The sequence below is a fragment of the Neolamprologus brichardi genome, chromosome 6, assembly GCF_056152115.1.
Source record: "Neolamprologus brichardi isolate AB-2024 chromosome 6, ASM5615211v1, whole genome shotgun sequence".
Taxonomy (NCBI): Eukaryota; Metazoa; Chordata; class Actinopteri; order Cichliformes; family Cichlidae; genus Neolamprologus; species Neolamprologus brichardi.
In genome coordinates, this window is record NC_142109.1 from 35,812,548 (window position 1) to 35,839,886 (window position 27,339).

General features: G+C 43.1%; 1 protein-coding gene across 1 annotated transcript in view; it reads right to left on the reverse strand.

The window, feature by feature from the left end:
- The window catches only part of sorcs3a (sortilin related VPS10 domain containing receptor 3a), a 288,360-nt gene extending 268,739 nt beyond the window's left edge, over positions 1–19,621 (reverse strand). The window contains exon 1 of the mRNA XM_087842211.1: positions 18,750–19,621. Coding sequence (XP_087698337.1) covers positions 18,750–19,427 — 678 coding nt within the window. The 5' untranslated portion in view covers positions 19,428–19,621. The remainder of the gene's footprint in view (positions 1–18,749) is intronic.
- Positions 19,622–27,339: the final 7,718 nt, after the last annotated feature.

Below are 27,339 nucleotides of genomic sequence, written 5' to 3' on the forward strand. Positions count from 1 at the left end.
AATGAACTTTGTTTTCTCCGTTTTCATATTTGATTATTGATCAAATTTAACTTTGCAACATTTGAAAATCATTGCATTCAGTTTTTCTCTACCAGAGAATTCCAGCTTTGTTGGAATTGGTGTTGTATGAACTGAGGTACAGATGAACAGAAAAAAATATACCAATTCATTTTACTGGGCTGATATTCACAGTTTAATTGTGATTTTGGGCAGACGGCACACTGTTCCTTCTGCTATTTGAATCAGTTTTGATGACCAGCCTCAGAAAAATAAACACTTTGGTCCAAATATGGTCTCTTTGAGCTTCGAGGGTGGCACACTTATAGTGCAACTGTGAGACAGAGATATTTGTTCCCTGGTAACATGAAAATATAATTCCAGTCAACAAAACTTCAAACTTCACAGCAGACCACAGTCTTTGTTCAGTTAAATCAATAATATAGGGTCCAGTTCAGTAACATGTTATTTTACTAGTGGAGTTTGGTGATTGCAACACTGTAACAACATAAGTTGTTACAGTGTGGCTATAAAAGTGGAGCCACACTGTAACAACTTATGTTGTTACAGTGTGGCTCCACTTTTGGAGCCAGTCTGAAGTGGCCACTGGAGGAACTGCAATTTTCAGCACTTCCTTGTTAGCTTTGTTTTTCTGTCCCTGGAGGTTTCCAGTGAGAAAAAAAATTAAAAAAGTAAAAATAATGAAGAAAAGAGTGTGTACTACCTTTTGATGAGAAGAGGAACGAGGGATGAGAAAGTGGATGAAACGGCTGCAAAATCTGCCACGCCGTGACAACTATATCAGAAAGCACAGCGCTGCTAAGAATTGGCTCCACCTAAATTCCCTCCTACCACGATGGCTAAAACTAAAGCGCCTTAAAAGCAGAGATGGGCTGCAGAAGCGGGGAATCTTTACTAGCCGGATTATCTCTCTTGTAGCAGCCGGCTCTACAAATGCTTTTCTATCTGGTAAACCGTGTAGCTCTAAATTCAATTAGGGCCACATAAACATTTTCATGTGTGGCAAGTGAGCTGTGAAAGGGCAGCAAACAGGCTCAGGCTGCAGCTGGGAGAGACGAGCGGGGCCTGATCTACTTCTGGGGGGGGAAGAGGAGGGAGCAGATTTGAGATGCTGTCGCAGATGTGCTGCAATATTTAGCATGCATCCAACTAGCTTCTTTGTGAGGGTCCAAGAAAGCCAGAGTGTCTCCTTATCACTCAGCATATGCCTGCTGCTGTCATGTTTCCACCAGTTAATTTGACATTTTGTGCCCTCGCGCCCACCCCAACCTTCCCTTTTATGTCACACACCGAACCCATATCTGTTCATTTCAATTAAACTCACAAACTCTTATCATCGGCCAGATAGCGTGACATTTGTCTGTGATTAAGCCAGCCATATCCTCCCAGCACAGTGTGCATATGCAGCATATTCGTAGCCGTGTCCTTTGAAGTCACATGTGCACTGAGAGGCTACAGTAAAGTAAGGGTAATAAATAATCACTTTTCTCCTTGTCCTCTCATCCTATGGCTCATATTACATTGCATTATTCTTTAGGCTACCCACTCCCTCTAGTGATGGACAAAGGCACTGCCTAAGGATCAGCCAGCAGGCAGGCGGCAAATGTGGAACCGAGGGAATGACAGGAAGAGTCGGCCTCCTTCGCTGTGAGCTGGACGCTGGTGGGAACGACAGCAGCAGACTGAGAGGAACGCTCGTTCGACGAGAACACACAGAACGCTCGCTCCTGCTAAAAATGACTGAATGCAAGTGTTACGCTGTGTTTCAGGAAATGTGGCGGGCTAAAGTGTTAAGAGGCCCGAAAACCCCCCAAAAGGCAACCAGAAATAGGACGAAGACGAACAGGAATACAAACAGTCACAGCTGATTAAACTGCTCTCCGCTGCGAAGAAGCGTGTTCGTTTGTATTAATGTGGCGCGATGTAATAATTGCTCGGGCTGGGTTTCTTCAGAGCCGCACGCCACTCTGCAGGTTCCCAGCGAGGCCTAGTTTCCCTCGGTTCATCTTCCCCTCATCCATCTCGCTGGTCCAGATGATGTAGCGATGCCTTCACTCGCAGCCCTACCTCTGCGAACGTTAATAATTATACACAGCTTCCACTTTCCTATCTGCATTCGTAGCACTTATCAGCGGTAAAATGATAAATGCCGCGAGCGAGAAAACAACCCGGTCTGTTGCTTTAGTAACCTATCAATTATCATATCAAATTATGCGTCCGTTTGAAGGATATCCGAGTGGGAATCGAGCTGAATGTATGGATGCGACACAAGAAACGACACGAGGTGAGCGAGGAGTCAACGCGCCACGCTGAACGGCAGGAACGAAGCTCCTCTCTCTTTGCAGCGAATCATTACTTCGATTTGAGCGGTCTAATTTAAATTCCATTATGTCTTTACACTGACATGTTCAACATCAGATAGGGACTGAAATGAGATCTATTCCCTTCAAATTTAATTGATACTGCCAGAGTCTGGGCCGGCCACACGGTGAAAATGGGACATTATTCATAATTCATTAAATTTTATATAACTGACTTACTTTTGAAGATTACACAATAACATTCGTTGTTGAAGGGAGCGCCACGGTCAACCGGCTTTGTTGTAGTGACGTCCCTGACGAGATGAACTTGTTCCCCGGCTGTTTTGTCTGAGACACGCTGTGAAGTGTGTTTAGCTGTGAATCCGACTCTAAAGATGATTTCACCGATGTCCAACAGGTTTTTGTCCGGTGTTCTCGAGTCAGCAGCGAGCCGGCTCGCTTCGCTCGTGAAAAGGTCAACCCTGAGCCGGTGCTCCTGCTATTATATTGTGACACCTCTGTGATAATTAAAATGGCTTCGGCATATGGCTGCTACTGGTAACATGCTGCGTGACTCAATTGGGAGCCATTTGTAGCCTGTGGGGAGAAAAAAGGAGATGCCATCGGGAGGCTAAATGTTTCAGGAGGTTTAGCCCAGGAAAAATGAGGATGTAGCCACCAGGGCTGTACAGCTTGATTGATTTGGGGTCTCCATCTCCTACAGCAGACCTTCCCAAAGTGTGGGGCCCACCCCCTAGGGGGGGGCGCAGAGCCATTGCAGGGGGGCGCGGTATGAAAAGGTACACCCCTAGTGGCTACATCCTCATCCTCATTTTTCCTGGTTGCTTGTCACAAGGCTGGTCGGCTAGTAGGGCGGTACAGCTTGATTGACTTGGGGTCTCCATCTCCAACAGCAGAGATCATTCCCTAGGGGGGGCCCCACACTTTGCCATGGCAGGGGGATGGCTCCGGGGGGGAAAAAACAAAACGCTTGGACACTGCTAGCACGGGGCGCCCACAGAAACGCAAAGCAGGAGATGAAGCGTCGCTGAATATGTTTCCAAACCAACTTCATTCTAAACCAAAGACTAGAAAATATGGTGAAGCAAATCTGCCCTTTGGCTTCACCTGCACAAGTGCCGAGGTCACATCGTGCACAAGTGTCTCCCCTGCACAATTGGTTTTCCCTCGTCGGGAGCAGCGCTGGGCTGTTTAAATCCCGGACAAACAGTATCCCACAGCTGTTTATGTTTTTAAACGCATTTTGCACAGAGAGACATCTTTTGAAAAATGCATTCATAGCAATGTTGAATATTATTACACAGGAAGAAAAACAACTACACATAAAATAATTACATTCTGACGCCTCTGCCTTTGTAAATGGAGGGACAGTAACTGCGTGTAAAACCTGCAGACAGTCAGATTAACAGTATTGTGTCTCTATCTGCCATTCTGCAATTCATCTCATGTAAACAATAACGTGGCCACAGCGTGACGTGGAAAAAGGCACATACCTTTGACGTCACATGATGAACATGATGAACTCTGTATAAACGGAAAAAAAAGGAGTTTTAAAAAATCTCCGTTTTTGGTGATTCGCCGTTTACGTGTGGATGAAACAGCTGCGTTTTCAAAAATACCCGTGTAGGTGCGGACGCAGCGTAAAAGAGTTAGTTTATTGCAGATTACTTGTATTTGCTTAATTGTTTACTAAATGTTTGAGGTGTGAAAGAAACCGCAATGGAGCAAAATATGGGCGTGCACGTGCGAGAAGGTGGGGGGGCGAACATTTTTCTTGTAAAACAAAGGGGGGCCTAGCAAAAAAATTTTGGGAACCACTGTCCTACAGTATCCCTCAAAATGTACAAATTGTGAGCTGTGTCTGAAAGGACAGTGAATCACACTCGATGTCTGCTCCTGGATTTTAAATCAGAGCCAACATGTAGCCTTGTTTTCAACTTTTTCACTGTCTGAAAATAGTCTCAGGAGGGCTGCAATGACACCACCATGGATGAACACATGGACACAGAATGTGACTGCAGGTGGCTAAAAGACTTAGCATTAGCATGTATTTGGAGTCACCTGGTGCAACGTAGGTCTAACTAAGCACAGCATTAGTTCTGCCAGGAGTCCTGGTTAATCAGCTGTTCTCATACCAGCCCACAGACTTTGCTTACATCTTGATCCACCCCTGATTTCTTTACCTTTTGCTTCCAAATAACCAGACTTTAGTTTTCCGGGCTTTCTGAAGGTCTTGGCCACTTTTTCACTCATTTCTTAGGCCATGACCCTGTTTTTTTGTTTATTAATAATTATGAATAATTCAACCAAAAATAAAGAAAATATCTGAGATTCTGGAGAAAAGTGATGTTTGTGATGTCCTGAAAGAGTTGCATTAAAATCAGGCATGAATCTGTCATGGAAATCAAGCCCACTGAGGCATTTGTTGTTGTGATTTAGCGCTATATACAGACCTGTACAAAAGTTTAGGTGTGGAAAAAAATGCTGCAAACAAAGAATGCTTTCAGAAATATAAATGATTGTTTATTTGCCCCAAATGTATTCTGCAGAGGACAGCGACCCCAAACACAAAGTCATTAAGGACTATCTTTGGCATAAAGAAGAACAAGAAGTACTGGAAGTGATGGTACAGCCCCCACAGAGCCCTGATCTCAACATCATCGAGTGTGTCTGGGATTACATGAAGAGACAGAAGAGGAAGCCGACATCCACAGAAGATCTGTGGATAGTTCTGCAAGATGTTTGGAACAACCTACCAGCTGAGTTCCTTCAAAAACTGTGTTCAAGTGGACCTAGAAGAAGGTCAAAGGTGGTCCCACCAAATATTGATTTGATTTAGATTTCTCTTTTGTTCATTCGCTGCATTTTGTCGATTGATACGGAGCCCCGCAGGTGACATGGGAGAAAAAAAAATTAAGACGGACTTTTGCAAGATCTCGCAAAAGTTTTGCGAGATCTTGCAAAACTAACTCGGGATCTTGCAAAACTTTTGCGGGATCTCGCAAAACAAACTCGGGATCTCGCAAAACTTTTGCGAGATCTCGCAAACGTTTTAGCCGCATTCTTCGGACGCTGGCTCGAAGCCGACCGGGAGGTCGAGGCACGATGTGCCGGGAAAGCGGTGTTCCTCCCGGCTGTAGTAGGTCTCTACCTCCCGTTAGTTCGAAGCTAACGGGAGGTCTCTACCTCCCGTTAGCTTCGAGCTAAAACTTCGAGCTAAAACTTTTGCGAGATCCCGAGTTAGTTTTGCGAGATCTCGCAAAAGTCCGTCTTAAATTTTTTTTTCTCCCATGTCCCTTGCGGGGCTCCGTAGATTGATGAAAATAAATGATTAACACTTTTATTTTTGAAAGCATTCTTGAAGCATTCGTGAAACTCGTGCACAGTGCTGCAAATAAACTGAACTGAATTGAAGTCGCAGCATGGACTAGTTCCCCATGACATCGACAATACAGTTTAAAGCTGTCATGCAAATACAAATTTAATCTATTTGTGACATATTTTGGTGTTTCAGCTCTTTTGGTTTCTCTAAGCAAACATGTGGGCGGTCTTAAATCCACTGCACATTAAACTTCCTTCCTAAGCTGTTTGCTAACTTTGGGGTTTGGAAATGATCGCACCACCACCGAGCAATCATCGGTGATGAGCAGAAGGAAGCCAATAGGCTGTGCAGAGAGCTTTCTGATAGCTAATTTATATTGATGTCAGCGCTGGAGCTGAACCTTGTTAAGTTTTAGTGATTTGATTCATTGTTGGTGTCAGACTTCTTGAGAAATGCTTGCTACTTTTGCTAAACCACAAGAAAATAGTCTCAGCCTAACTCTACTGTTACTCGCCTTATTTTCACTGTAGCCTGAAGCTATATGACACACCAGAAATGATACTGAGCACCATTGATTGTAAAGGCTCCCTATCAGTCTCGCTGTGACAGGACTGGGGCAGCACAGTGGCTACCTTCACTGTGAATTACTGGGATTTAAAAGCTTTAAGCTTCTACTTTGGGGCGAGAAACTTACTAAGAACTGCGAGATCAGTAAACGTGCTTATCAACAAATGAAACGGCAATGAAAGTGAATATTCAAGAGGCTCGTTTTAATTATTTAAAAAAAAAAGGTGGCTTTACATTAAAAAAAGAACCAGGCTGCCGTTTAATGTGCTGCTCTCAGCACGACGAGCCACCACACTGCAGAAAATCACTGTGCTGTTGACGCAGGCAAAAAGAGGCTCACAAGCCGGAGCACGTAAAAAGTGTCAGACTAAAGCTATTTATTTAGTTGCGTGCCTGTTACCACTCATTACTCAACATTACTGCTTGTACAACCCTAACTCGAGACGCGGCGAATTAAGAAACAAACACAGGAAATGGGAAAATGAATGTTGAGGGTCGGAGTGGGGCCGCTCAGGGACGACTTCATTACGGCAGCAAGGAAAAGACAAATTATTTAGCTGCTGAGGTTAATGTAAAGTAGAGGAGACATCAGCACTTTCTTTTTCATTATGGTGTTGCTACGTATGATTATATATCCATTTACAGCATGTTTTCACCTCAGAGTTTTACCTTTAGTTATTTACCGTAGCTGTGGCGAACAAAGGACCCGCAGGGGGAAAAAATAAAGATCAAAGTTTTCAACTTTGCTTTGTCGGATAAATAATCCACTGCTAATAACTCTTTTTCTTCTCATTATTATTATTTTCTGCATTAGTTGTGGCTCACATCCATTAGCATCAATGCACGTTAGAACATAGTTACGCACATGTGCATGCACGATGCAAAAAAATGCACAAAGCACCCACATTCACACATTTAAGCCGTTTATCACTACAAATGTGACAGCCTGAGGCAGCTGCAGTGTATTTTCCAGAATCTTTGCAGCCATACCTGGCAGCAAACAAGAGCAGCGCACGTGGACAAATACAATCTCCTCTCATCTCTATGCTGACAACAGACAGACGCTGACTAGCAGCACAATGCCACAGCCTCATTCCTCTGTGCATTAGCTAAACAAACTTGATTACAGGTGGCAACAGTTTGCTGTCTGTCGGATCCAGGTGCCAACTCCCAGAGATCCGAGCTATTATGAGCTGAAAAACACATTAAATGCCGCTTATTATTTTAATGTGTTCCTTAAACAAAAATGCATAGAAGCAATGTGATCAACAGCAATAATGCTGCGATAAATTATGTTTATTTAAATTTAAAACCAAACAAATCGGCACTAATGGGTTTGCTCTGCTGCATTTTTATCAGCAGTAACATGAACAGATGCCTTAGAAAATATACAGCGGAAAGAAATATAGAAATGTGACAGCAGCTCCCCTCGCATCGTCTGGCATGGTGTGCTATCGCAGAACATCGTTTCTAAAAGCTAAAAACAGAGACAGTATGCTGAAAGTTGGTAGAATTGTCTTGATTTTGGTGTCCAGTGGCGCCAAAATCTTCATCTGTTGTCTGACAACTTGAACGATGTCTCCTCCCTGACTTAACTTCAGCCTTTCTCTGTGGGAGCACAGACAGTAGTTGCTGTAATAACACTTGATGACACCAGTACAAAAAGAGAAGATTCATGATGTCAGTTAGACACCAGAATCTTGGTAACATCGTCAGGTATGTGTGCGGCAGGAAAACGCAGACTTGTGGAGGCGAAAGATAAACTCAAAACGTAGCTTTATTGCTGAACGGCAGAAAAACAGAAAACTAACTAAACTGGGAATACTCATGAAACTAGGAAGCAAGTAGGACACAAAGCGGACACTGGACGGAAGAAAAAGGACTTAAATACACAAGAATGACGAGTGAGCAGAGAGCTCACCCAGACCGGAGACTACCAAAGTAAAACAGGAAGTAATGGGAGCACACAGAGACGTGACTATGGGAAACAGGCAACTAGACAAAGACACGAAGACAAGGCAGGAAATGCTGGGGAGGAAAACCCAGACGACACCAAATACTAAGACAACCATAACTAGAAGTACTACTTAACCCTTTAAAGCCGGTCAGACCAGCACGCTCCGTTTTGTGTAACTATTTTTAAATCCCTGTAGCTCTGCAACCACGTAAGCTAGCGCAATAATTTTTTTTGCATATGAAACCGGAGGAGTTGTACTTACATCTTATGCCATCAGCTTGTCCTCGGTCACAGTTTCCTTCCACATATAACTTTGCAAAAACTGTATAAAAAGCACTTGCAGCAACAAAAACATAATATTCCAGAAACACGCTTTGCCGATCCGATCAGCTGTTCATAACACTTCCTACACCATCAGCGTGAACTATCGCATGTCCGCCATGACCTGCCCGAAACCGGAAGTGACGTCATTTTCGCGGAAATGTAGTTTTTTACCATCAGGGCCTCATGAGCCTATACTGGTGTTTTTAAAAGTTATGTTTGACTTTATGACTTTCTGTGTGGTTTCTGGGATGCTTAGGACTCATATTGCACTGCTGGAAATAGTTTATTTTGATGCAGATGCTGCTTTTTTGCTAATTTGCACTATAATATTTATTTTCGTTTTTCCTGCAGTGTATAAAAATTGGTGTATTTCAAAAATAAAACTATGAAGACACTCAAAATAAATTTCCTGTGGTGGGAAACTATTTTGTGCAACTTTTTTGTATTTACAGTTTTGAGGGATAAGCCTCTTAAATTTCTCTAACTAGAAATATATGTTAAAAAAACAAAAACGATTTTCAATTTTTTTGGTAGTTTATTGCACTTTCTTGCAATTTATGTAATTACTATGCACTTAATGCAGACATATTATTAAAATTTGGGCTGTAATGGTTGTATTGATGTATAGCAACTTGAAATGCTCCCAAAAATGGCTCCACAGCATGTAAAAATATAATATAAGCTCTGGCAGACTTGATTCTATGGTAGGTCTTAAAGGGTCCTGAAACTTCTCAGAGGACAAAACTAGGAGACATAACAAAATAAATCAGTATCCAAGAACCAAAACACACTAAACACTGGGACAAAGACCCAGGTACCCTTACAAACTGACCCTGGGTCTATTGAATTTTGCCTTTTTATGTAGTAGACTGATATTATTACTAACCTGTCTTTAAATGCACCATTATGGAACTCAATAAGTGGAACTTGACAATATAAACAGGAGCTTCTGAGGCCACTGGGGTGAATTAAAAGTATAATAAAAACAGGAACATCACTAATTGTAATGCAGCTCACCACAAAGTCCTGTGCAGCCTCAAAGTGTGCAGGTGAAAGGCGTTACCTTCAGGGGAACAGGCAAAATGTAACGAGCTTCATTACATCACCATCACAGTAAATATAATGAGCGCTTACCTTTGTAAGCGGCCTCAGTGGGAAATAAATGCCACAACCTTGAGGTGTAAGTGACACCTCTATTCGCTGACTAACCAAAGGGATCGTTAGCGACACCTCGGGCTCGCGGTATTTGTCACGACAGGATTGTGAGGAGGCGGTGCACTTTGTGTTTCGGCCTCACAGAATATCCCTATAAAAGAGCCGCAGGATTAATAATTCATTGATATCCGTGACCACTCACGCTCTCCTTTATAAGACAGGCTTATATTAGCGCCGTACCCGTCAAGCGGTCCAAACAACTCTTACAGCGCCATTAAAATTTTAAAAGCCGCTCAGCGTGGGGGCTGGGTAAATAGACAATTACTGAGTTTGATAGAAACGTAATGTGTTCCCCATTGGAAGGAAGTAGACGAAAACCTTGGGGGGGAGAAAAACGACTTATAGTCAGCTGAAGGATAATTTATTTAAAGGGCAACGTTCAGGCCGACTTCCACACCAAACACTGTGGACAGTCAGAAATTCAGTCACGTACTGGAGTATTTGATGCAGCTTGAAAGGGGTATTAACAGGAAATAGATGCCCCTGAATTTGGATATCTATCTCCCGCCGCCGTGGGTGAAAGACGCTTACGCAATCTGGTGGGTAATAGGAGGTGTTTAAGCCGGTTATTACCATGGAAATAAAGAAGCGGACCTGATTGTAAAATTAACGCAGTGTGGACACGTTTTACGGCCACTTTCAATCTCTCACGGATAAACCAGTAGATCACTTTAATTAGACAATGTGTTAATTGACTGCAGGTCCGGGGTGTGATGTGTCAACATTAGTCTCCATCAATGACAACCTCCTCCAGGCGCGACACCATTCACTCCGACCGAGAGTGAGACATGATACTGAGACTGATTGAGGGTGCGTGTGTGCTACACGGGCTTTCTTTTTTAGGTACGCTGTGTGGGTTTGGACGTCTGCAGTTTTGTGCATCTGTGACCTAATGAATGTATATCAGTGTGTGGGAGAAACAGACCGTGCTGAAGCAGGACAGAGAGGATAAGAGACGGCGAGGCAGAGAGGGAGAGAGAAACGCAGCGTGCGGTCTGTCGCTTCGCTGTGGTCTGACATTATTATGTGTTCATCGCCTGGCTGCTCTCCCTGGCCTGCCCATGTTTGGGAAATGGCAAGGGACATCAACATTACAAGGTATCGCACTTGGCTCGGAAAAAAACTGGATAAGGTCAAGATGCGGCGTGCCTCTGGGACCGGAAAGACTCGCACTCACAGCTCGAGGAGAAGGACGGTGGGACGAAGCTGCTCCCCGCTTTTAGACGATACCCCAAATGCTCTGCATGTTCCAGATGGTAAAAAGCCACGGGGTATAATAGAAATGAGACGAAATCAATCGTGACTCTTGCATGTATCAGTTTCGTTCTCTCTGACTCGTGCGAATAACGTCGGCACCCTTGTACTGCCGACCGGGATCAGTGGCCAAGCGTATGATTACACACAACTCTCTGAAGTCGTAGACAGTTGGCTTCCATCAACGCTTCAGCCACCGCGGCAATCACACAGGAAACATAATGAGGCTATTAGGTTTGGCGAACGCAGCCTTTAAAGCCTCTTGTGCAACCGGCTGGGTTTCTACTCCGCACACGCTCATAGCTTCAAAGCCTTTTAGCAGCTCGATGTGATCCAAGATCGGCGGCGTGCTGCAGTAGCAGGTGCAATGCATCCTGATTGGATGGCTTCCTGAATGGCTGCCTTAATGTGGCAGCGTTTCCTCGCCGAGGAGAGCTTTAACATTATGTGACACCTTTAAGTGCATCTGGTGACCTTTAGCAGAAGTTAGAAAATGCTAAAACTGTGCTGACCTAGTTAACTTCTGGCAAGGGGAGTTTTGTGCATGCAGTCGCGAGGGTAAGATGTTGCTGATGGGAATGTGTGCGTTCGTTTTATCCGGTTTTTCTGGATATATTCAAAACAGTCAGCTGTGCTCGCATCCCATGCAAATAATTTTTCTCTTTTTCATTCCTGAATGTGATTTTAGCTCTGTAGAATAAACGGCAATGACCCAACATACATTAGTGACTCATTCTACACATTGAAGCCAGTGAGAGGATTATGCAACACGACGTGCTTTTAAAACCACACTGCGTGAAATCAGTAGGTCAAGAGCGAGCGGCGGCCTGACCCCGACTGTTTGGGAACTGCGGCCAAGAGTCGAGCTCCGGAGGCCAGTGTCAAGACCCATTCGCCATTCATGTTTTGTGGCACATGGCTTCTTGCCATAACATCATACTTCCACTGCAAAAAAACCCAAGAAAACAGGAGATGAGAAACAAATTTGTAGACACTAATTAGACTGGGATTAGGGGAAGGAGGGAGGGACGAGGGAGCTGGGGCTCGCTGGAAGGGCTTCATTATTTATGATATTCTAGTTTTTCACCCTCTTCTTCCTCCAGAGCAGACAGGCACCGGGGTAGCAAGAGAGGCAAGAAAAGAAACAACTTTATAATGTATTAGCATCAGTAATTTAGGCTGAGGGGGAGGATGGGCTGATGGAAAGTGAGAGGGAACGCGGCCTGTCTCTACATCCTAAATCACCTCCCCTCGCAGCAGAGATGGCGCTAGCGAATGCTTCATCCTTGTCGGTCAGTCTATAGCACCTTCTATCACAAAGTGTGCTGCAAAGAAAGATCAGAGCGTGCAAAAGCAGTCTCCTCAAAACATTTCTGCAAGATTCTTTCAAAACAGAGAAAATTTTTCTGAGTCCTGTGCAGGAAGAATCTGATACCCTGCAGAGGAAATGAAATAGCATTTAATGTCTTAGATACCCAGAATGCACGTGTGTGTATGCGGGTGCATGTACGTGTGTGTATGCGGGTGCATGTATGCGTGTGCGTGTTTGCTGCATGACATTTTTCTGCACGCGTTCCTTCGGTTCTCAAGAGGGATTTGAGAATTTCAAACGCACGCAGGCAGCTTTATTGATGACTTGCCAGATACGGACGACCTGCCTCGGCATGACTTCTCACGACTTTAAAGACCACTCAAGTCGAGCAATACCCACAGTGGGTTATGTTAATTTCCCATACTACTCTTCAATAACCCCTTTAAAACCCACAGAGGACAACAAAGGGAGCACCGTGTGCCAGAGAACATGAAACAGGCATCAAGGAGCAAAGATGCAGCAGCCGGAAAGCCGGCGTCCCGATGCCGGTACTTATGGTCACAGCTTCCTTAAAGGAATATATTCATTTAGATTATGCTGATGGGTAAGGAGCTCAAGGTTCCCTTAGAAGAGATGAATGTTTCAAGATCACACTAGAAGAGGCGCTGCTAAAGCTTTCCATTTTGTATTCCAGCTGTCAGTCACAATGCCATTATGCCCACGACTGCTGAGGCTGGGAGGTTACACTGGCTCAGAAATACTCCAGGAAAGAACTCGTCACGTCACCGGAGGAATGCATCATCGGAATTATGTTCATGAATATTAGAAACGACAGTTATTCTCAACATGGCTACCACTACAGTGCCAGTTAATATCTAAGGTTAAGGCTTGGATGTAACCTGCTTAAGCTTGAGACAGAAACATTAAGACACACACGGCGACAGACTGCGTGTGGACACGCCACCGACCCCTGGGGAATCCACAGCAGTGTCAAGTCCCCCCACAGGTAGTCGCAGTGCAAGACACAGCCGAGCAATCTGTCTGAAGTAAGGCTGAGAGAAAGTCTCCGAACCACAAATGTTGTGAAGTTGTTGTGAAGCCAAAGTGCACACCAGTCATCCAGCTGTGGTGCATTTTCATTTAAGCGTTTAATCCAGAGGAATTCAAAATGGTGAGAAGCTGGCTAAAGGTCACTGGCTCAGGCTCTGCTCAGTTGTTGGTCAGAAAAGGTTCCAGTGATCAACATGTGCTGTGTTCTTGGTTGTTGGCAGGAAGACTTATCTCCCTGAGAATCTCCTTGAGACCACGGTGAAGCATGTGATGTGAATTCATGCATTTGTTTCATCTCGTCTGGACTATTGTCATTCTTTGTTTACTTGTTTATGTAAAGCCTCTCTGGAGCGTCTGCAAGTTGTTCAGAACGCTGCCGCAAAGCTTCTGACCAAGTCCTCCCCTCTCACACCCCTGCTGATCCAGCTGCACTGGCTCCCCGTTAAATTCAGAATCCAGTTTAAGGTTTTGACCTTGACCTTCAGGGCTCTGCATGGACAAGCACCAACATATATAAGTGAACTTTTACATCCATACATTCCCAGCAGGTCCCTGAGGTCATGTGACCAGGGCTTGCTTGCTGTCCAACACACGAGGCTGAAAACAAAAGGCGACAAAGCTTTTGTGACTGTGGCCCCAGATTGTGGAAGTCTCTCCCTTTGAGCCTGAGATCTGTGGACTCAGTGGTCACTTTTAAAAAACAGCTAAAAACCATCTTTTCAAACTTGCTTTTGGTTGATTTTTATTTTTAGGTTTTAGCTTCTGTGAAGCACTTTGTGATTTTTATCTTGAAAGGTGCTATATAAATAAAGTTTTACTTACTTACATAACCACTGCTAACCTTATCCAAGTAGGGCCTCCTGTGGCAGCCATCTTTGACTAACCACAGGCTGCTTTTTGATTAACTACTTAAATCTTCAGCTTGTTTTTAATTTTATCCAGACAAACTGTCCCTCGGTCCAGTCAGTAACTACTGAATAACCTTGGGCTCTATAGAGAGGAAACACTTGGGAGAACTTTCAAATCCAATAAATCTTCTTGTCCCCATCAAAAAAACAGAGAAAGATATGAAAACTCTGCCAAAGCAGACAGTTTTTCTCCTGCCTAATCAAAACTGTTATACAGAGAGTAAATATGAGCCTCATAACAATGAGTCAGTAAACACTGATCTTATGGAGCCTGTTCTAAAAATTCTCTGCTGCAACTCAACCAAATTTGAGCAGCAGAAAAAAAGGACAACGAAATTCTGCATCTGTTTTAGTAACAGTGGCCCGACCACGACTAAAGCTGGAGGCCGGTTGCATTGAACCACATGATGCAGATGGTCCTGGTGCAGATGCCTTTGGCTTTGACGAATTACTGCATCCAGGTTTCTGCAGACTTTTTCTCTTCAAATATTATAATTTATTTGAATATTGAGTAGACTGAATGTAAGTATGCTTAAACTGCTTGGATGCATCGTCCTTAAAAATAATAAATTCAGTTAGCAAAAATCTCACAATCAAAATGTTTCGTGTAAAAAACCGTGCTGCACATTTTATACCGAAACCTGTGCATGAACTTGTTAATGTTGGTGTTTATTCTCACACACAGACATGAACTGAATCATATTAAAAATATACAAAACAAGCACAAGTATAAAATAGGTCTAATTTTAGCAAAACATCAAACAGCCAAATATAGTTTAATGTTAAGAACGACCCAAGAAAATATGTTAAAAAAATAAACATTCAGGGAATTCAAAGAATATATGAATTCTTACATTAATACTCTTTATCAGTTAGTTAGATTGACATTACTAACCTCCATTATTAATGGTTAAACTCATGTTATGATCAATATATAACTTATAGAGGTAATTTTATGTAACTTGGATGAATGCATGGATTAATACATCAAATAATTACATCAAAATGACTGCATCTTACACATACATGGTGTTTGCTAGTTTGCAAAGAAACTCTAAAGACATGTGCAGTGATTTACTGAAACGTGCAAATCTACATGAGAATACAGTATGTAAGGTAAAAACAGACTTTGTGCAATGCTAATGAGCCTAAAGGTCAATTATTGACATGAGCACCTATATTCTTGCACACAGCCTGAACTGTATCAGGCAGCTTTCTGTAACTTTGTTCTGTAGTTTCAGGAATAGTTCTCCAGACTTCTGCAAAGACATTCAAAGCGTCTCTATATTTTGTTCTCTTTTAAGATGACACAGAGCCTCAGTAATATTGATATCCAGCCTTATGTGGAGGCCAATCCATGACTGGCTCCACTGTGTCTTTTTACTATTACGCTGAAAAATTAAGCCAATCAGATGCTTCCCAGATGATATGACATGCTGGATCAAAATAATTCTATCAAACTATGACAGAGCCTCTGCTGTGATTTACAGATGGCTCTCGCCTCACTGCATCGCTCTGCTGACTCGCTCTTCACATGCTCACAATTTGAACCAAGAATTTCAAATGTGGATTTATCACTCCACAAGAAACTGATTTTCAGCACAGCACTTGTGTTATTGGCATAACCTTTTTTTTTCCTGTTTCCCTTCCTTAAAAATGTCTTCTTGACAGCCACACTTCCACTGAGATTGTTTCTGATCACGCTTCAGTGAACATCGGGTCCAGGAAATGACTTTCAGATGTGGATCATCTACTGTCGACTTCTTTTTTCTTTCTTTTTTTTTTAGGTCAGCCAGTCCTTTCTTTGTCCTCCAGCTGATCACAACACCCACATCAGCTCATACTGTACAAATCATCCAGCTATCTTGCATAGGCCCTCAGTTGCTGTACATCTGCAAGCCACTTTGCAACCCACCTCCAATGCAGCTCCTCGTTGCTGCTTTCTCCACCTCTACCCCAAGACAGCACTTCAATCAAATATAAATTTGTGAAAATCAAAATCTCTAATGGTCCTGATTAAGACATAAAAATACTATAGCAGTTAACTGTTAAAATATAATTAATAAATCTTACCAAATATCAGACAGAGAAGGGCTCTTCTGGTCTGAATTTAGATTCGAATCATCAGCTGTTTACATGAAATCAGTCTCTGACCATCAAGTATTTGGCTGTTGTTATTTGGATATTTGATTTCGGCTCAGGCTAAAAACAGTGCAGATGATATTGTGCAGGACATCGCCTCTCATGTGACCTCAACACTAACCTTAGCACATGTCTTCTAACCCCTTAAAAGGTTTATGATAAATAGATGTGACAAGCAAAATGTGCCTGAAGTGGTGGCCTAGTTTCTATATTATAACAGATTCTACCAATCAATGTGAAAGAGACACGTGTATTAATTTTAAAAGATAAAAGTCAACAAAATATTGTAGTCAATGGGGGAAACAGTACTGAAAGACAAAGTCTGGAAGCAGTGGTCTGCAGACCAATTTTTCCACCATCATTTCCTCAAAGTTATGAAGAAGTACAGTCCGCAGAGGGCCAACGAGCCCAACATCAGAGCTATTTTGGCAGCACAAGGAGGACGACACAATATTAGGTAAGAGTCAATATTGCGGCTACCTGTGTCCTGACCACGAGGCCAACGGGAGCTCAGGAGAATTTGAGTGTGTAAAGCAAGCGAAGGTGGGTACATTTCTGGTGAGGACTGTCTCTGTAGTTCAAAGAGATGAAAAATAAATGAGGCTGCAGACAGTCGAGATTGAAGTGGCTGAATAAGCCTGGTCATCCATCCAAGCAGTTAGTCCTAGCTGCCCAGCTTACTCGTTTTCTAACTGAACCACTGTTGCAGATTGGTTAAAAGCCTTGCAGCTTAATCGCTCGTTCCCTCCCCTCCATTCATCAGCAGATCAAGCACCAAAAGCAAATCGAGATTAAGGAACAGATCTCCTCTCTTTTGAACAATGCTCTTGAGGCCAGACATGATTTCCTCCTTTTTTTTTCGCCATGAAAGCGAAGGAGACTTTGAAACAGTGGCCTAAGTCTTTGAGATAATTATTGAAGATTTAAAGCTGGGGGCAGCCACACACAATAACCTCCTCACCCTCTCCATCCAGCACACACACATGCACTTACACACACACACACACGCGTTCCCCTCATAGTGCCCCGGTCTTCACTGCGGGTTAAAAAACAAGTTCATGCACCGTGTTATAATCAGCTCAGACAAGACTGAATATGTGGGATTTTTTCTGTTTTTTTCTTTTACAAACGGAGTAAAGACAGAGGAGCAGCCATAACAACAAATTAAGCTTGTGAAACCACAAAGAAGAGCCCAACGGCGCCCTGTGAGCTTACACGGTTGTGTAAATGACTTACATTCATTTTGGCTCATTATTCTCTTCCTATGAGGGCCCACTTGTGTAAGAAGAGCAGGATTTTCATATATTTCATATGCATAAATAGGCTCGGACGAGGTCAGTGTCATTTTAGAATTAAGTAAATGGTTCTCTGGAACTATATCGCTGCTGTGCAGCTTCACACAGCAGGGCAGCAGCCTCCCCCTGGCTTTGACCTGAACAGACTCCTTACATTAGAACACTGTATGTTGTTCTACAGCCAAACAACCTGTTATGTTCCAAAACAGTCTTGAATTGACCATCTAGCCTTTTTATGTTTAGTTGTTACGACAATAAATCACAATAACCAACAACAACAAGTCATTATACATTATTGTTTCAAGGAGGCACACATCTCATACGTGATATTGCAGTGGGGGGTGTAACCTAACCTCACCTCCCAACCTCCAAATTGTGTGGTGACCCAACAGGGCATGTTTTTCTTCATTTCTAATTTAAAGGATGGACATTTATAAATATTTGTAAACCTAATTCATTCATTCTTCGGTGACTCAGGTGAAGCACAAACTGTCCTCCAGTGGAGAAACACGAAGCCTAAAGAATTTGGGGACTTACCGAGGGTTGCGTTATTTTTACGACTCCCTCTTTCCTTTCCTCCACATTTAATTCGGATGAAAACCTTCGCGTCACAGGGATGAATCATGCACTCGCATATCTCAGATATGCTGCAAATAAGTCATAAATATTTTCCCCACTGCGGCAGTAAATCAGGATAAAATCCGTATTAAAGTCATGATTGACGAGTGTAAAGCTACGCAGTGTTTGTTCACCAAACAGCAGAAAACAAGAAAGAACTGATGGGGGGGAGGGGGGGGGGGGGTTCATGTGTAATTCACAGTAGAGTCAAAGGTCGAGGCGGAATACGGTGCAGCACAACAAGCCCGTGCGCGTCACGGGTGCGCGTCTGTAGCTGCGTCTGCACGGGTGCACCTGTTAACAGCGAACCCAAACTCCGCGGCGCAAAGTCTGAGCTCTGCGCGCCACGGAGTGCCTCGCCGGCACAGCTGGCGTGGAATTGGAGTGTGACCGGGAACCAGTAGGAAAACAAAACTGGGCAGATATTAAAGCGGGGCTGTACTTACGCTGCTGTTCTGTCCGGACCAGTAGACCACCGCGTGGTTATGCGCAGAGTCTCCAGTCAGAGCGAAAGTGCTGCTGGTGAGCTTGGGCTCATCCTGGCGGGTATTTCCTCTCCCTTCGTCCCTGTTCCACCTGATTTCGGACCTGCCTTGTTTGTGCGCGTCTAACATAGAACCCCGCTCATCCGGAGAGCCCACATCCACGCCGGCCCCTCCGGTCCACCCATTCTCGCTGAACTCGGCAAACTCATGACCGCTTCTCTTTGCTCTCCGGAGCGCAGAGTCCTCAGCCGTCTCTCGCTTATCATTGTTGCTTCGACTTTCTTCACTGGACCCGGGTGCACCTTCCTGCGTGCTAACTCCATCCAAACTGACATCTTGGGGGAACTGGGGGGCACCCTCGGCAGAAATCCCCGCCTCACGGTCGCCGTCCATTTCAGTATCCTGGTCGGTAACTCCGAGTTCCTTAAACTCTACTCGGATGTTTTTTAGGGTGGCAAGCTCCTCTGTCGGGTCGGCGCGTATCCCCAGCTGTAATTTCTCCTGGTGAAGTTGAACTGGCGTCGGGCAAGATGCGCAACTTATCTCCGCCTTGGCATTTTGTAGGGTATGAGCGGCTATCATCACCCAGATACCCAGAGATAAGTGCATGCCTGGGCAGAAGCCAGCCCAAGTCTCCATCGCTGACAGAGATTTTTGGGGGGTGAAGGACGGTTGGAGACCTTATCCGACACCTTAACTCCTTTGTCTCAGGTCGATGTGGAAGAACTGACGCTTGGCTGTCCGTCTGCTCGTTTGGAGGAAAGAAAAGTGCTCTTCAGCGAAACTGTTCACGTCCAAGGATCTTTGGTCGGGAAAGCCACCACACAGGAGAGAGGAGGAGCTGTATCTCAGCCAGCTGCCGAGTGTGCGCCCGGAAGAGAGAGAGAGAGAGAGGGAGAGAGAGCGAGAGGGAGAGAGAGAGGGAGAGAGAGTTGGGCGCTGTCCGTGGTGCTGAGTCTCCTCCAGCTCTTTGAAGTTGTTTAGATGTGAGAAATACAACATGGTCATTGTATGCCACCTACCATAAATTATCACACGTTTTATATATCATATAGTTGCCATGGCGTCAGTAAAATTGGCCTTTTTTTTACTCTTATTGATCTTCACCTAATAAGCGACTCTGGATTCTGATGTTATTTTGGGTGCGGATTTCTTTCAATAACCACACCGTGCCTACAGATATGGCTCCGCTCAGTTAGTTAGTTTCATAAATTGATGAACCTCTAAACGCTCAACCCCCCCCCCCCCCCCCCCTTGCTCCTCCCCTCCCCCCCACACACACTCACACACATACTTGGCTCTGTATGACGTCACTCAGAAGTGATATCGCTCATATGGTCAACTCATATACACAACTTTTTAAGTGGGAACACACACGCTCAGCTGCTGTTCAAATATTCTGTTTTCAAGTCACAGCCAATTACAAGAAAGCGGAGTTTAACTCTAGACGGCTTTAAAGAGCAGGAAACAGCTTGTTTCAGACAGAGGAATAACTAAGGAGCTGCACCTTTGTCCACTTTAAGATAAATCTGAATTACTTTCAGCTTTACGCACGCAGAGCTAACGTGGGAGAGTCCTAAAATAAAAAGGCAGACCAGAAAACGAAGTCATTTTTAAACTTTGCTACTATTGTTGTCGTTATTCTGACTATTACTACTTTTTAACGAGGTGAAATTTATCCTGATTTTACACGGACACAGCGAACCAGTCAGCAGCACTCACTGGCTTCTCATTCCCCATGCTTGTGTTGTATGTCCCTACTCAGCATGCCAATCTGTCTCTGTCTCAACAACATGAAAAATGAAAAAGAGGCAGGTCAGTGTGTGTGTGTGTGTGTGTGTGTGTGTGTGTGTGTAGAGGGGGGAGAACACTCACTGATGGATTGGGATGAATTGGCAGGGAGTTGCACCACTCCTTGGGGGGAAATAAGGCAGTGCCTAGAGGCATGTGAGAATGAGAGAAGGAGGGAGGGGGGCGCTGGGATATTGTGCTAGCGCCTTCTGCGCATCAAGGACTCAGAGCGCGGATGAAACTGTTATAAAAAAATAGTGCTGGAAAACTGTGGGGGGGAGTTTTTCTGATGGAGCGGGTTTTGTCGAGGGTGTGTGCCTAAGTGCAGCACGGTTCTTCATTAACAATCCAGCATGTTGTGTCCTTGTCTATCAACCTGACTGCCCACAAATTGCCCATCAGGGAAAACTCAGGGGACTCTGCCTGAATTTCAACAAATTCCCAATCATATCAGTGTGAGAAAGACAGCAGCAGAGGAAGGAGATGCGTCACATTGTGTGAAAAAAGCATGACCAGTGCAGGATTCATAGTAAGGCGTGATGCGAATCTTTCGCATTGCCGCAGAGCTCGTGTGCACATTTAATCTAAGGAGTATGAAGCAACTCAGCTGTCAGTGTCGATTAAAATAGCTACATTTTATACATTTACAGATGCAGATGACAATGTAAATGAGAATTTGTTAAGATGTGAACCCTACAGAGAATAATCACTTGAATCTGAAGCGCCCCTCAGCTTGACAGAGGTTTTTCAAAAGTTTGAGCTCATTGTTGAGCTATCTTCCTTTTTGATTCAGTCTCAGCTCTCAAAGCATGAGGCTCCACTCATAAACACATTCCCCATATCAGTGTTGGGAAGGTTACTTTTAAAATGTATTCCATTACAGAATACAGATTACAGATTACATGTCCCAAAATGTATTCTGTAACGTATTCCGTTACGTTACTCAATGAGAGTAACGTATTCTGAATACTTTGGATTACTTAATATATTATCATGCTGTTTACAACTACATGAATGTACTATTGCTGTGATTTATTACTGTTACTGAAGGTCCGCGGCTCCGAACCGTAGTAAAGGGACCTCTGGCTAATACGGTGGGTTCTGTGTCGGCTCGTAGCCGAAAACTAGCTTTACTTTGTTGTCTGGGTCAACTTTGCTAGCAGAGACAGAGAGAGGCGTTGAAAGGCTGCTCCAACAGAACTTATTGTTTTTGGAGGAAAACACGAACACGGTGTACAGTCGAGTCTTAATAGCTTACTTACAACTGGGCTCGTCAGGCTCTCTTCTTGGCTGCAGTGGTTATTATTATAGGTAGGTAATAGTCTTTGGCGCCAAAGAAAAACGATTACAGGTCACCAGAGAACTTCAGTCTATACACCTAAAAACCACAAACCAGGCGAGAAATTTGGGTGTAGTGATGGATGCAGACCTAAACTTAGAAAAACACATCAAGACAATAACAAAATCAGCTTACTATCACCTCAAGAATATATCAAGGATAAAAGATCTGATGTCTCAACAGGACCTGGAAAAACTAGTCCATGCATTCATCTTTAGTAGGCTTGATTACTGTAACAGCATCTTTACAGGTCTACCTAAAAAATCAGTCAGACAACTACAGCTCATTCAGAGCTCTGCTGCTCGAGTCCTCACTAAGACCAAAAAAGTGGACCACATCAGTCCAGCTCTGAGGTCTTTACACTGGCTGCCTGTCCATCAGAGGATAGACTTTGAAGTTCTGATGCTGGTCTATAAAGCTCTGAATGGTTTAGGACCAAACTACATCAGTATGAACCTTCCAGATCCCTCAGGTCATCTGGATCCGGTCTTTTATCAGTTCCCAGAGTCAGAACCAGACACGGAGAAGCTGCATTCAGCTTTTATGCTCCTTATATCTGGAACAAACTCCCAGAAAGCCTCAGATCAGCTGAAACACTCAGTTTATTTAAATCCAGGTTGAAGACTCACCTGTTCTCAGCTGCATTTGAATAAAGCACCAAATCCACACTTTTAAGCTTAAACTAAAGCTTTTAACTACTGATTTTATCTGTTTTGATTTTATCTGTTTTGATTTTATATACTGTTTTGTTTGTTTGTTTGTTTGTTAATTAGTTAGTTTGTTTGCTTGTTTTAATCAATTTTAAATCATGCTTTTTATTTGTTTTTGTTTCTAATGTCTCTGTAAAGCACTTTGAATCACCTTGTTGTTGAATTGTGCTATACAAATAAACTTGCCTTGCCTATTATATTTACATGCTTCCAGCTCCCGTTTCTGCTCGATGACAGCTCGTACTTTTCCTTTTTCTCCCTCCCTCGCTCACAGACACATAACGTGTATGGCAGTCCATTCTCCCTGCAGCACGGACTACACTGCCCATGATGCTACATTCTTTAGAGCTATACCTGTAGCATTCTGCCTATTAGCTTAGCACAACAACAACAACAGGCGCTCTCTCACCCAGGAAACACGCAGAGAGAGAGTCACCCTGTAACCATAGCAACCGTAACGCTGCCGCCTGGAACAACAGAACGTAGCTGTCAAACCAAACCCAAACAGTCCTGACCCGCCACAATATGAAACAGGGAAGTACCGCCGTGTAATCCATTTATTTCAACAAAGTAACTGTATTCTAAATACCACCTTTTTAAACGGTAACTGTAACGGAATACAGTTACTCATATTTTGTATTTTAAATACGTAACGGCGGTACATGTATTCCGTTACTCCCCAACACTGCCCCATATTTCGTGCAAAAAGGAGCCATCAGGTTACCAGACTTTGCTTTTACATCTGTGCCTCGTGCCGCAGGAGCAAATGAGGACGAACAAATGCTGTATTTTAATACGGGAGACGCCTCACGTTCTGTTTACGCTGATTCAAGTCGATGTCTCGTTTAGCCTTTACTGTCCCACATCCTCAGCCACCCTCTACGATTAACTGGGTCAGCACAGATCTCAATTTTTTAACCAAAAACCTGAGTCCACTGCCAGCCATGTTTGGACTGTATGCAGGACTTCAGACATTTGTATAGTTTCTACTTTTATTATCTTCCTAAAATCCCAGGAGTTCAGCTTTAAGCTCATTTGTGTCCAACATGTTCTTGTCCCACAGACGAATCAGGTGCTCTTTGATGTCGGTGCCTTGACCCAGCTGCCATGGCGATATTAGCTGCTGACAGACAGCGGTCCTGTTTGAAAAGCAAACAAGGGCAATTTTGGAGGCTGGATAGATGTTTGCAGAGTCAGAGGCAGGTCACCTTCACTCACTGCTTGGTTAGTTTGGGGCGATGACTTCAGTGTTTTTTAAATTGAGACAATATGTAAGGTACTCGCATTTTATGGCTTTCTGTGTTATTCATACTTTTCTTTTATGAAAGCTGGCTCAGCACATGAATATGTACTGGATACTGTCCTGCCATGGACACCATCTGCTCACTGGAAATGAAAATATCTTGCTTGTAGATGAATTTGAAGGATTTTTGTTTGTTTGTTTTGTTGAATTGTTGTTTTTAACTTTTTTGCATTGGGGGAAAAAATGATTCTCCGTCATTCAGGGAGCGTTTTATGTCTTTAAAAAACCTCCGATGATTAAAGCTGATAAACAAGGTGCTTAGTTGCTGTTGGAGCTGTTCTATCAGCTGTTTGAGAAATGCTCTGGGAAATTCTTTTCATTTAATCATTTCATTGCAATACCACAAAAGCCCACAGTCACATCGACAATCACGGCATGCACAGAGTCTGCAGAGAGCTGGTAAAGACACTGGAGCATTCTCAGCTAATAAGCAGGATTTATTTCCTGTTCTCAGTACATACGTCTGTTTCATCCTATGCATTGTTCAGTATTTTTCCCTCCAAATTATCCAAAAATACTTTGACAGTGTGGCATTTTTGAGCTATATGCTTCTTTTGCTTCCTTGCCTAGTGTCAGACTGAGCTGTCATGATGCTTATTATTACGCTACAGATGCTATAGATATTAAGATTCGCTTAGCTTATACTTTATACTGATCCAAACAGACAGTTGGCCTTGATTTTTTGTATAGATGAAGGCAAAAATGTATGTTCAGCTACATTTTGTTACCTCAGGCCACCTGAGTTGTGCCTAGTTCCCCCCCGAGTCTACATATATGCTCAGCTAACTGATTTCTCACACTAACTATATATTTATCAAACATTTAGAACTTTTATATCAATCTTCTTTTTTTAACTCAAGGCAAGAACCTGAATTTATGCATTTGGTAAAAGATCAGAAGCTAAAGTGTGTGAAGCACCGCCCTGCAGGCCACGTTCTCCACTCCTGCCTTACAAGGACTTTGTTAAACCGACCATCTCCGAAGAAAAGCTTCAAGCAGCTCCGATCAACTCTGTAACGGGGACCAGTTGCCAAGACTGAATTATTTCAGAGGGACATGTAATGAGATTTTAATGAAAGTGAATGAAACTTCTCATCTCTTCTGATGCTGCCATTCATCAATTACCATGGCTTACTAATGGAGTGGAAATTATTAATCCCTTTTAACAATAAATCAAATGGAATTTTTCAAATCAATCAAACATCCAAGTAAGATGTATTTTGTTACTTGAAGGAGCAAAAAGGAGCAGCGTCCATTTTCTGTCCTGGAGAAGTGTCTTTGTGAACACACCGACGGGAGACCACCCTTTATGAAAAGCAAGTGTCCTTGAGAATGACACTCACGTCCTCTCTGAACCAGGGCTGCAGATCTGTAGCCGCTCCTTTTTGTCCTCCCTGCAGCCAAGCAGCTAAAAATCTTCATCTTCATCATATCATTTAAAAAGCATTGAATTGAATATCACTTTTTTAAGCATCTTTAAGCATCAAACTAAAGGAGTTCGAAACAAAATCTTTGAAAAATAAGACAGAAAATAGTGACACTCAGGTGTTTGTGCACTTTGAGGTTTATCGATCACATTTCAAGACTTTAATTGGGCTGCTATGCCCGTGCTACTGTGTGACATCATAAAACCATGTTGCTGTAAATCATGTGCATGTAAAAACACCATGCATATTTCATTAAATGGATCAAATATATTTTACATAACACCGACTTCCTGTCTCCAGTATCTCATGTGATTACTGTCACAGTTAGACAGACGTATAGCTGCTGGCTACACAAACTGGGCAAAACACACCAGAGTTACAAAGCTTTAACATTTCATGATGCAGCATCACCGTGGCAACGTGAACACACTGTTCGATAGAAACAAACTAAATTAACAGGAAAAAGTTAACAATTACAAATTGATCATCTCAGGGTGTCGAGACACAATTGTATACATGTGGCTGAATTGTAGCACTGGGGCTACATTGTTGAAATTATGAAGCCTGTTTGCACCACCAATGTTCAAGACTCATAAAATCAAATATTCAGCGCTGATGGCTTTTTATAGTCTGTTTGTGATTTAATTCAAGGAAGAAGGCATCGAAATATGATTGTACTGTAATGACTGTGTGCTAGACAAGCACAGCTAGCCCTCTAAGCTGCGCACTGCTGGCACGGTCTGTGCGCAAAGAAAATCTGTGTTGCGCGCAGAAAAAAAAAAATCTAACCTGAATTGAAATTAAAATTAATAAGTTAACAATTCTGTTTTGCAGTGTTAGTCAGTGACTGGCTGCTCCGGTATGGGATCAGAACGATGCCACCTTATCCCAAAGTCCAGCCGATGATGCGATTCACATTCGTATATATGCAGCTAATCAACGTCGTTGACAGGCTATGACAGCGTCCTTATGTGACGACACCGGTGTTTTAGCAAAGCGGCTGATGTGGAGTGAAGTTAATGACAACGTGTACAACCATTGGAGATGTGAGCAGGACAGACGAACAACTGACGGAAAAGTGTGGACTTTATACCAGTTTTTAAATTGTGTTGATCGGCTGTAAAACCAGAGTTATGATAAAATATCTGCAATGTTTGTTTTTCTTCCTGAATACTGTCGTTGTTTATATTTACTGCGGGAAGAAACGGTAAAAACGGCGTTTTATAAGGAAAACGCTCGAAAGCCTGTGAGCAAAGATGAAAGCAAAACACGCCCACCCTTTCCTATTGGTCGAAAAATGTACCATGTCGACCAATCAAAAAATGATGTGGCAACTTGGCATTTAGGTGTTTAGGAAGGGGGAAGTTTTAGGAGTGACGGCGTGTTTTGAGATGTGAGAGATTTGAGATGTTTAGCGCAAATCTTGTGTAGTTAGTGTGTAGTTAGTGTGTAGTGTAGTCAATAGTTTTGTTGTGTGTCAGAACAATGAGGCGACTGCTGAATGTTACAGGTGTTACAGCAGTGATACACCTGCTGTTGTCAGGCCTGCAGGTATCAGGCTGTTGTTCTCCTTTATCTCATAGTGGACACAAATTATTTTTTGGAGCAGCACAAATAATTTGTGTGGCATCAGATTTGATGCAGAACAGCTGATTGTTCTGTAAATAGTTTGAAATGTTTATTTTAAAAACCGCCTTGGCTACATTTTTAGGTAAACAGCTGCAAAAAACTTTGTTGTTTGCATAACTCAGATACTTTTTTGAAGAAGTAACTATATAATTAATTGCCCAACATTGGTCATTTTTTACTGTATTTTGCAGACAGAGTTACAGACTCTCTCCCAGACCACAGACTCATCATACAAGTCAGAGCTTTGTAAAAAAAAAAGTTGGGTTTTCAAAATTGGAGTTCAAGTTATTAACGCTGTAATTTGATTATTTTAATAAACATGTAACTTGGATGCTGGCGTGACCACAGTGCA